The sequence below is a fragment of the Corella eumyota genome, chromosome 4 (assembly GCF_963082875.1).
Source record: "Corella eumyota chromosome 4, kaCorEumy4.1, whole genome shotgun sequence".
In the NCBI taxonomy this organism is placed as follows: Eukaryota; Metazoa; Chordata; class Ascidiacea; order Phlebobranchia; family Corellidae; genus Corella; species Corella eumyota.
This window is the reverse complement of record NC_137493.1, coordinates 6,568,570-6,578,726: the sequence shown is the minus strand read 5'-3', so window position 1 is coordinate 6,578,726 and position 10,157 is coordinate 6,568,570. Positions and strand designations below refer to the sequence as shown.

At 27.9% G+C, this 10,157-nt stretch overlaps 3 protein-coding genes across 3 annotated transcripts; 1 reads left to right on the top strand and 2 right to left on the bottom strand.

Annotated features, from left to right (window-relative positions):
• Positions 1 to 446: 446 nt before the first annotated feature.
• LOC145751609 (spermidine synthase-like) lies at positions 447 to 2,810 on the bottom strand. The gene is made up of 7 exons (XM_082567794.1): positions 2,647 to 2,810; positions 2,379 to 2,499; positions 2,168 to 2,260; positions 1,681 to 1,834; positions 1,307 to 1,536; positions 1,034 to 1,156; positions 447 to 887 (listed from the first exon to the last, which is right to left on the bottom strand). Exons 1-7 carry the CDS (start codon positions 2,775 to 2,777, stop codon positions 816 to 818), a joined length of 924 nt encoding a protein of 307 aa, XP_082423920.1. The 5' UTR covers positions 2,778 to 2,810; the 3' UTR covers positions 447 to 815.
• Positions 2,811 to 3,281: 471 nt separating this feature from the next.
• On the top strand, positions 3,282 to 7,609 carry LOC145751625 (N-acetylglucosamine-6-sulfatase-like). The gene is made up of 11 exons (XM_082567812.1): positions 3,282 to 3,515; positions 3,641 to 3,749; positions 4,059 to 4,213; positions 4,329 to 4,394; positions 4,609 to 4,707; positions 5,022 to 5,192; positions 5,484 to 5,685; positions 5,823 to 6,037; positions 6,200 to 6,304; positions 6,687 to 6,878; positions 7,044 to 7,609. The coding sequence occupies exons 1-11, from the start codon at positions 3,345 to 3,347 to the stop codon at positions 7,224 to 7,226; spliced, it is 1,668 nt and encodes a 555-aa protein (XP_082423938.1). The 5' UTR covers positions 3,282 to 3,344; the 3' UTR covers positions 7,227 to 7,609.
• On the bottom strand, positions 7,545 to 8,858 carry LOC145751627 (selenoprotein K-like). Its single transcript, XM_082567813.1, has 4 exons — positions 8,591 to 8,858; positions 8,418 to 8,502; positions 8,266 to 8,334; positions 7,545 to 8,170 (listed from the first exon to the last, which is right to left on the bottom strand). The coding sequence occupies exons 1-4, from the start codon at positions 8,607 to 8,609 to the stop codon at positions 8,080 to 8,082; spliced, it is 264 nt and encodes an 87-aa protein (XP_082423939.1). The 5' UTR covers positions 8,610 to 8,858; the 3' UTR covers positions 7,545 to 8,079.
• Positions 8,859 to 10,157: the final 1,299 nt, after the last annotated feature.

Sequence of the window (10,157 nt, the reverse complement as noted above, 5' to 3'; positions counted from 1 at the left end):
GTTAATTATTAATAAATTAACGATTTTAAGTATGTTAAATACACGCGGATACATCGGTACCAACAAGTTGAATATACCAAGCATGGTGTAGTGGTGAAAACACTTGCTACACCACCATGAGGTCGCAGGTTCAATTTCCACTGCTCTCGTGCTGTAGCGCCCTTAAGTAAGGCTCTATAAAAGGTATGAACACCTGCTGAGCCAGCACTTAATCAGCAGCATAATTACCACAAAATTATAATCCATATGATATCCCAAACTGCTAAAGGCAACTCGAAAATGGGTCGAAGTAACTGATGTTACTCTATGTTTAGGTCGCTGATAAAGATATATCCTAAAAAAGCCATATAATATAATTTATGACTTTGAATTATACAACCATTCGGAAAGTTTAAATAAACCAAACCAAAAGCTTTATTACTCTTTTTTTATTTAAATATTTAAAAACGTGTTAGTTTTTAAAGAACAATAACACACTAGAACTAAATGTGGGCAGTGGGATGTACAAGTAAAAACACATTTGGCAATTGTTTTTTTTTCACAGAAAATGTCAACAAACAACACTTAATATACACATTTACATATTAATCAAATTTTTATGTCATTTTAAAATAACATTAGTAGATAAGCATTAAAAATTAGCAAGAAACAAAGATAGTATACAAAAACAGTTAGCTAAAATACCACCACTTTATGTTGTGAATTATTTAAAATACAAAGATAAAAGCGAATTAAAAAATTGCTGGAACTGATCAAGTAGGTAAAACTTTTTTAAATGATTCGTTTAGTTTTTATTAAAAAACAATTTTAGTTTATTAAGTTTCATCCTCACTGTCAGTTTCAGGCGTGAGGTAGGAGTTACATTCAGATTTATTGTTAAGCAAAGCCTAAAAGTAAACATAGTATTTAAATTAAAAAAAATTAAATTTGAAACAGTTAAACCATCGTCATGTCATAGGCCATAAGTTAGCTTCTTTTAAAAATACTAAAACACTTTAAATGAAACATATAAAAAGTGTTTAGTATTACTTACCATTTTAGCAAATTGTGGCAATACAAAAGCTGATTTATGAACAGCATGATTGTAATATCTCATATTCATTTTTTCTACATCATCACTTGTGATTTCTCTACATGGATTCGAAAAACTAATTTCCTACATATAAAAGTAAAAAAATTAGTAAGCAGACCCAAGGCATCAAGCATGTTATAAATACAATCAAAGATTAATAAAATAAATATGTGTTTAGGTAAATTGTTCGAGACCATGAAAAAAAAACTCTTTACAATCAAATTGTCATTTTACCTTGCTTTTACTACATAGTATAAATCCTATTTGACCACTTGGGTATGTTGGTATTGTACAATACCCATATTCTACAACTGGATATAAGGTTTCACAAAATGATTTCATTTTACAGATAAGATCTAAATGCAACCAAATGCATTCTCCCTGTGCGCACAGTATTCCACCTTCTCTTAATGTAGCGGACATCAATTCATAATAAGGTTTTTCAAATAGGCATTCAGCTGGGCCTAATAATTATAAACTATTTTAATTCCGTAGTTTTTATGTTGAATTCAAATTACTAATGCAAATTTTAAAGAAACACTTAACATGAAATGCATTATAAAATCTGTTTATAGCAAGAATAATATACTAAAATACTTCTTTTTTACCTTGTGGATCAGAAGAATCTGTAATGATAACATCGAACTCGTTTTTATGTTGTTTCATAAACTTTAAACCATCTCCAATATGAAGTTTAAGACGTGGATTGTCCATTTGTTTAGACATGTTGGGCAAAAACTTTTTACTGACATCAATAACAACCTTGTGAAAAGTAGAATAATATTAAAACATGATACTAAGAAAGAGCTATCAAGATAAATTTGCAAAGTAATATTTTACAATTTCAAGGACCATGAAAGTTCTGGGGTATAAGAACCCCCAATCATTAAAAAATATAGAGTTTAAGTATCAAGGGTATAGAGAATATGAGTAAAGAGGTAAATATTACAAAACGAAATTAATGAGGAAACTTAAAAAGCGCAAAATACACATGATCGAAAAAATTTTTCAACAATGAAAAAATACCGAAGACATCATTTTTGTTAACTTAAATAAAGTAATTTTATATTTTTTGTGTTGTACTTTTTGGCTCACCTGATCAATTTCACACTGGGTAACACTTTTAACAGATGGATGTTTTAAAACTTCTCGAACCACACCCCCATCTCCTCCTCCTATTACAAGTACCTGGAAAATAGCGTTATAGTTTGATGAAATAAAGAACTAAAACATTTTTATTCTATTTTATATTAAACATTTTAAATTACAAAGAAAAAAACAAGTATGTATAGAAAAGGCTTATTACTTTTTGTGGATTAGGGTGGGAGAACAATGGGAGGTGAGTAATCATTTCCTGGTATGCAAATTCATCCCTTTCTGTACATTGTATCACTCCATCAAGAACTAACACATTGCCATAAGTTTTGCTAAACAAAAAAAAACAAATAAAAATTTTACAGAAAAAATAAAAAAAACTAAATTTGTCTTTGTTAAAATAGCAATAACAATGTATTGATAAATCACTTACTTTGTTGATATTTTAAAAATAAAAACTTAAAAGTTTTAGTTTTTACCTTTTAAATACCAATACATCTTGAAATTTTGATCTTTCATGAAATAAAACGTCTTCCACTTTTATTGACATGCATTGACCTGGCCATAATGGATTTAATTCACTAAACCAATTTAATTTAAGTTCATCCATTATTTAAAAAAAGTTTTATCCGTATCTAACAGTCTAAAACTACAATCTGTAAATTACGATATAAAATTTCCCTCACGTTTTTTCCACGTGACTTTCAGGATATAGCGTTATATAAAAAAATTCCAATACTATTTAGTTTTCACTTTAATACATTCTTCAATAAATTAATATCTAAAATACAATATTTTATTATTTTTTAAATTAAAAATTAAGCTTACAAAAAAAATTAAGAATCCAATCTTGATTAAATATTGTTGACTTTCCTTTATTTATGTTTATATCATGACAACGTTCTCAAACCAATCATGCGTTAAAACCGACACAATTGTAAACAAAGTCACGAGATAAAACGATTTTTTTCATGGACGCTTTTCCATTTAAACTTTTATTGACCTAGTTTACTTGAAAAAATTGCTCAACAGCCTTATGCGTGCAAAACAAGCGTAGAGTCATTGTAATATTGAAGCAGAGTATTGATAAAAATATAATATTTTTGCAGAAAACCAACAAGATCAAAAAGTGTTTAAAATTTACTCAAATCTGTAAACAAATTAGAAAATTGTTAAAATGTTTTCAAATACGTTGAACTTTAACTTCATAATTTGGATTGTTGTATTTGGAATGCAAAGTATCAATGGTGACCTTGTTATGGAGAAATCGTTGAAGAATAAAGCAAACGAAAAACCGAACATTGTGTTTATTTTAACTGACGACCAAGACCAAATTCTTGGTGGATTGGTAAATAAATTTGATAAATTATTGACTAATGAAAGGGCTGTCAAGCGGTGCAATGTAATGTGGTTTAGATATTTAATAGATAAAAGCTTTTTCTTAATTTTAAAGGCTCTTTTTATATTTTATAGACACCGATGAAACATGTAAAAACTCTGCTTAAAGATCAAGGAATGACATTTTCCAACACTTTTACACCAACACCTCTCTGTTGCCCAAGTAGATCAAGTATCCTAACAGGTAATGTATATATAATGGACCTTTGTGGATGATATACATATATAAATATGTCCAATTTAAAGGCCCCCCAAATAAAAAAACGCTGCTATTTGTGTTGCGCGGGTAAATATTCGCGGTCAAATATTGGTTGCACAGTGCAACCATATTGCAACAAATATAATACCGACTGTAGGTCAGGTTACAACTAGTCTTTAATAAAAAGGTTCAATAAATTCATTTTTTCTAATTCAAGTGTATTAAAAGGTTTTTCACATTTTTTGTATTATATTCATTGAGATAAATTTTCTTATTCTGAAATATTTATTAAAGGGCGGTATCAACATAATCATAATGTTTTAAACAACTCGATAAGTGGAAATTGTGGAAGTTTAAACTGGCAGAATAATCAAGAAAATCAAACTTTAGCAGTGGCTTCAAAAAATCAGGGTTACACAACGTTTTTTGCTGGAAAATATTTAAATCAGGTAAAGTAGGCCATTAGGTTTTAAAAAAAAATAATAAATCAATTTTAATTTATTTTAGTTGGTAGGCCTATGTTTATACATGCATTTAATGATGTAATTAAATACTTGTTTTTAGTATGGCGAAGCTAGCGTAGGCGGATTTAAACATATACCAAAGGGTTGGGACAATTGGTATGGCTTGGTAAGTACTTCCTGTTCTGTTTGCAAAGTTTTTTAATAAATTGCATTATAAGTAAAGTCTTTTCTAATTTCAGGCTTTTTTTAATTGAATAGGACTATACAAATTTAATTTGAATGAAGGGTTGTATAAAAATCTCAAAACCACAATTTGTTTTTGTAAAAGCATATTATAATGGATTATAAATTTCTTCTATTCATTTTTATATACAATTTAGGTCGGAAATTCAAAATATTACAACTATACTTTATCTAATAATGGTGAAAAGGAAGAACATGGTGACAATTATGAAAAAGATTATTTAACAGATCTCATTGTAATTAAAATGCTTTCAGTTTTTAATTAGTATAAATTTTTGAAATTATTAATTATTTCTAGTTTTTTATTGTGTAAATGTAACTTTAATTTTTATTGTTATCTAATAAAGGCTTAGTGGATTTAAATATATGTTAATATATTGTATAATATAAAATCAAAAACTGCCAAATAAAAAATGTCGTTTGTGGTGCATGGGTAAATTTTCACAGGCAAATATTCGTTGAGAATTGCAACCATATTATAAAAATTAAAATCCCAATTATAGGTTGGGCTTTTAACTAGTTACTTCAATGAATATATATTTATTTAAAGGCTAACAAATCGGTGGATTTCATCAATGATCGTGGACTTTTTAGCGATCCATTTTTCATGATGATTTCAACGCCTGCTTGTCATAGCCCGTGGAATGTAGCTCCAAAGTATGAGAATATGTTTCCAAACAACACTGCTCCTACTGATGGAAGTTTCAACAAAAAAGGAGATGTGAGTTCTGTTATTGTTTTATTTAAAATTTGCTAAATATTTTTTAAAATCAATTTACAATGCCATATTTAAATAGTATTGTTTGCATAGTTATGTCAGCCTTTTTGGACTTTTTTATTACCAAGTATTGTAAGGTAAAATATTTAAAACAGTTTATTGCAATTGTACTTTATTTAATTGCTTAATTTTATTATCATTATTGAATGTAGCTGGTGAATAGTATACATCGTTAATTATTCTTTGCTTGCCTACCAATTGTACCAGTAGTAATCAAAAATGTTTATTGTTCAGGATAAACATTGGCTTCTGAGACAGCCCACTAACCCAATGGACCCAAAATCAATAACCTATTTAAATGATGTTTATCGCAAAAGATGGAGAACGTTATTGTCCGTTGACGAATTAATAGAAAGAGTTTACGCCGCTTTGAAAAATAACAAGATTTTAGAGAATACCTACATAATATTTACATCTGATAATGGATATCACCTTGGTAAAATTTTTAATTTTACTTTTTTGTTGTCACTTAATTGATTAATTTTTGCCAATATAATCTTTATATAATTTAACCAATTTTTATTAATTAAATAATCAATATCATTTTTTAATCACAATTTTGAATTGTCATAGGTCAGTTCTCCTTACCTATCGATAAACGGCAGCTTTACGAATTTGACATCAGGGTACCACTAATTGTCCGAGGACCAGGCATTGCCAAAAATGTAACACGTTCAGAAATTATCGTCAACATTGATATTGCCCCTACTATTGCTGATATAGCAAGTGGAGGCCAGGGTTCTTTTCCTAAGTCTATGGATGGTACTTCATTTCTACCGTTGCTTAGTGTAAGACTAGTTTTTTATAATTTTAAAATTAGTATACGCTATTAGTAATTTTTTAATTATTGCAAAATTGACAAATTTTAGGTAGCTTGGTAATTTTTTAAGTTTTTGGTATAAAAAAACAAACAGTATTTGTTGTCAATATTATTTTATTATTGAAAGTAGATGAACAACACACCAACTTGGAGAACTGATTTTCTGGTTGAATACGAAGGAGAAGGAAGCAACAAACCTTACCCTGGATGCCCCAAAACAACAGCTGGCGTTTCTGTAAGTGTTCTGCAATATAGTTAAAATACTCTATATACAATAAAGAAGCTTGATGTACGGCCTATATATTCATATTTAAATAGGTATTTGTATTGTATGTTTAATTTGTAGTGTTACGCAGGTAAATTATTGCAAGCAAATATAGTTGAGTGTTGCTATTATACAACTGCAATTTAAATGCTGACTAGTAATTTTAATGGTCATAATTGTTGCATAATAACCTAAAAGCTTTTTGGATTTAAAGTCATTAATTTATAACAGTCAAGTACCATTATATATTTTGTAAGGACACTTGAAAATAAATAAAATATATGTTTTGACAAAGATCAATAAAAATTCTAACAATTCGAAAATAATGAGAATTTTTTTAATAATTTTTTAGCAATGTTTTCCTGATTGTGTGTGTGAGGATGCATACAACAACACATATAGTTGTGTAAGAACATTGGATGCAAAACAACACACTGATCTCATGTATTGTGAATTCACTGATACAGAGACTTTTGTGGAATTGTATAATCACACAGTGGATCCAAGCCAATTAACTAACATTAAATCAACCGTTAACCCTCAGGTAATTAAAGTCCTATTTTTGTTTAAATAATATTATGTTAAAGAGCTGTTATTTTTAAGATTAAATAAAACTAAATATTTTTATAAACAATAAAATTTTTTTAAAGGCTGTATTTAAAAAGCAAATTTTTATCGATTAGTTATATATTGCTTTATGTTAAAATAGATTTTAGTTAGCATGAATCACAGACTTATAACTCTTGGAATTTGTACTGGAGATTCCTGCAGAGCTCCTAACATTGGCAGGACTCCGCCAAAAAAATCATGGTCATTTATCAGATATATAATTATGTTTAAATCCATATTTGTTAACTTAATAAATACATGGACAGGTTCCATTATTTTCTAAATGGTTGGATTTTTAAATATATTCTGTTTAAATTACCAAGTTTTATATTTAGAAGATTAATTTTATTTATCATTATATTAAAAAACAGTGTTTTAAAATGTGGGATTTGTGTTTTACTTTATGTATGTCTTACATCTTATTTATCATTTATTACTGTTTCTATGTTAATGATTTTTCTATTACACAGTGCTTAGTGCCAATATATTATATACATACATGTACTATTTAAATTTTATTTTTTCATCCTTATTTTACATGTTTACAATGCTATTATAAATTGTTTTAAATTCACAAAATTACCTTTTTGATTTATTGTACTAAGCTAAAGAATGCGATTTTAATTTTCGTTTTTTTATTGCACGTCATAAAATACATTTAAAAAATACAAAGTTATATCAATTTTATTTAGGCAACTTTTTAAAAAGGATATTTTATACTTGTATATTAATATAAAAGCACAAGAAATGTTTTATACAGTTAGTTATTGTAGTATTTTGTTTCTAACTGAGATTAACTACATTTTGTACAAAATCTAAAAAAAATGTCTGCATAACATCACAGATCCAATTCTTCCTTCCAAATATAATGGTTGTGAGAAGAATCTTCATAGATATGCTGTTGCCAAGCATTTGTGTTGCTACGTGAACAGAAGAAACCCAGGCCAAGAAAAATCAACAAAAGTTATTAGAAGTAATAAAAACATTTCACCTTGAGAAACTTATTTTGGGTAGTCAAATTTAAAGTGGTTTGAATTCTTGATAAACTGGACTGAGCTAATTTGATATCCGTTGTTGAACTTCAAGACCTGGGTTTCAATGCCTGCCAATATTTAATTGACAGGCGTTTAACGACCTCATCCACCTCCTCCTAAAGGTGGGGCAGAGGGTGAGTTGTTGCCACGGAAACCTCCCATTCCACGAGGTCCTCCACCTCCAGGACCCCTTCTAAAAAAAATATTATTGGTAATAAACATATATAAGTCAATGCTAGTATTTTTAAGTCATTTATTTAAAGTTGTAATTAAATTAAAAGAACTTACCCATTCGCACCATAACCTCTACTTGTTTTGCTATCGTTATCTTTAAAAGGCGAAATCATTGTTTGAAAGCTTAAAAAATTAATTTACATTATTAGAAAATCATAAAATAGCTACATTAATAATCTTATTGTTTATTTGGAATTTACACTTACAAAAGAACTATTACATTAACAAGGCCCCAAAATGAATCATAAAAAATTGACATTCTCCATGGCGATCGACTCGTAGATATTCTGCCTAAAATAAATTAATTTAATTAAAAGAATAATTTCTAATCAGCTGTCTTGTTTATTTTATTTGTATTTTTAAATTAAAAAACACTTACCTCCTGACACATAAACCATGGTGATCACACAGATGTATAACACAATATATAATTTACTTTTCACGTTTTTTTGTATTACCAAAAAAAATTAAAAAATATAACCTTATAAGATTTATATAAATTAACTTTGCATTTAGCGGATAAGACAACTTAACTATAATTTTATTTAATAAAAGTTGCTTAAAGTGAGGTCCAGTATATAAAATTTTAAAACTAAAATCTGACTTAAATAATGATGAAAAGTTTAGCAAATTTAAGTAATTTTGTGATAACGTGTCTTAAAATCAAAACAAAAACGATAAGAAGCCATTTTACGATGATGAGTCAGCTGATAAGGAGAGAATATTAAAAAAAAGCTGTCGTCTCGCTTTAGCTCACACACCATGACCGATTATTTCATAAATCTAGTTTATCCTCTAACACTAATAAAATTTATTATTATAACGTTAGTTAATGCAAAAATTGCACATTTATATTTTTAATATTATAGTTTGAGATAATTAACTTGTTATTTTACTTCGTACTACTTTATTATTGTCTGAATAGAGTCTTATAAAATTTTGTTAAAACTGTACGTGATAAAATGCATGCAATAGTCACCTGGGCGTATTTTACGAATTTAATTATCTTGTATTATGCCTTTAGATGGTTGTTTAGATATGATCATGAACTACCTAAACACGGTTTGCTACAATTTCTTATGTTAAAATTTAAAGTGGTTAATTGTTTTCTATATATGCCATTGACAAGCATAGCTCCATTACACATTTGTCTATTGTTTTTAAGCAGTCAATGGCGTTATATAAACTTTGAACGCCTAGTCCCAAATTAAGTTAGTTAGTATTGGCATGTTTATTATACATGATTGTATTAATATTTCTAACGCCAAAATTAGTTTCATGTTTAGCTTTTGTCTCGTACAGTCGTAGGGGAAGTTTGATTGATAGGGCAGACTTGATCACGAATAATATATAAATAGTTGCTTAAATTTAAACTTTTACTTTGCCAAGTGGAATTTTTTAAAAAAAATATGTACTAAGGGGATGCGTAATACGCCGAAAGAGAGGAATTACCCAATCACGAGTTAAAGTTTATTGTAAAAATTTAATCATATTTAATCAACAACTTTTAAGGTGCAGACCTAAGTTATAGGAACGTATTTTTATACAAGTTAAGATAAAATAAATTTATAGGCCTGTTTTACTATCTTAGTATATAAATTGCAACACTACTAAAGTGTGACGTAATCAATATTTATGGTGTTGTCATCGCTCACGTGATGTTTTTGTTAAACGAAGTAAACAATTAACACGTGAATAAAATTAAGTACAAATTTACGGTTAAACAGTTTAAAGAAAATGTTGTGCTGTAGGTTAAGGCTTTAATTCCGTTTTCTATTAATAAATGTTGTAAAGTTATACATTTTTTGTAATTTAACTGGCATTATAGTATCTTTTAATATAGAATATGTGGCTGTAAAGTTTAATAGTGTTTTTAGTAACACTAAAACTAAAGTTGTAAATATAAAAGTTTTAAAATGTTTTGCATAAGCTATTAATTATTGTCC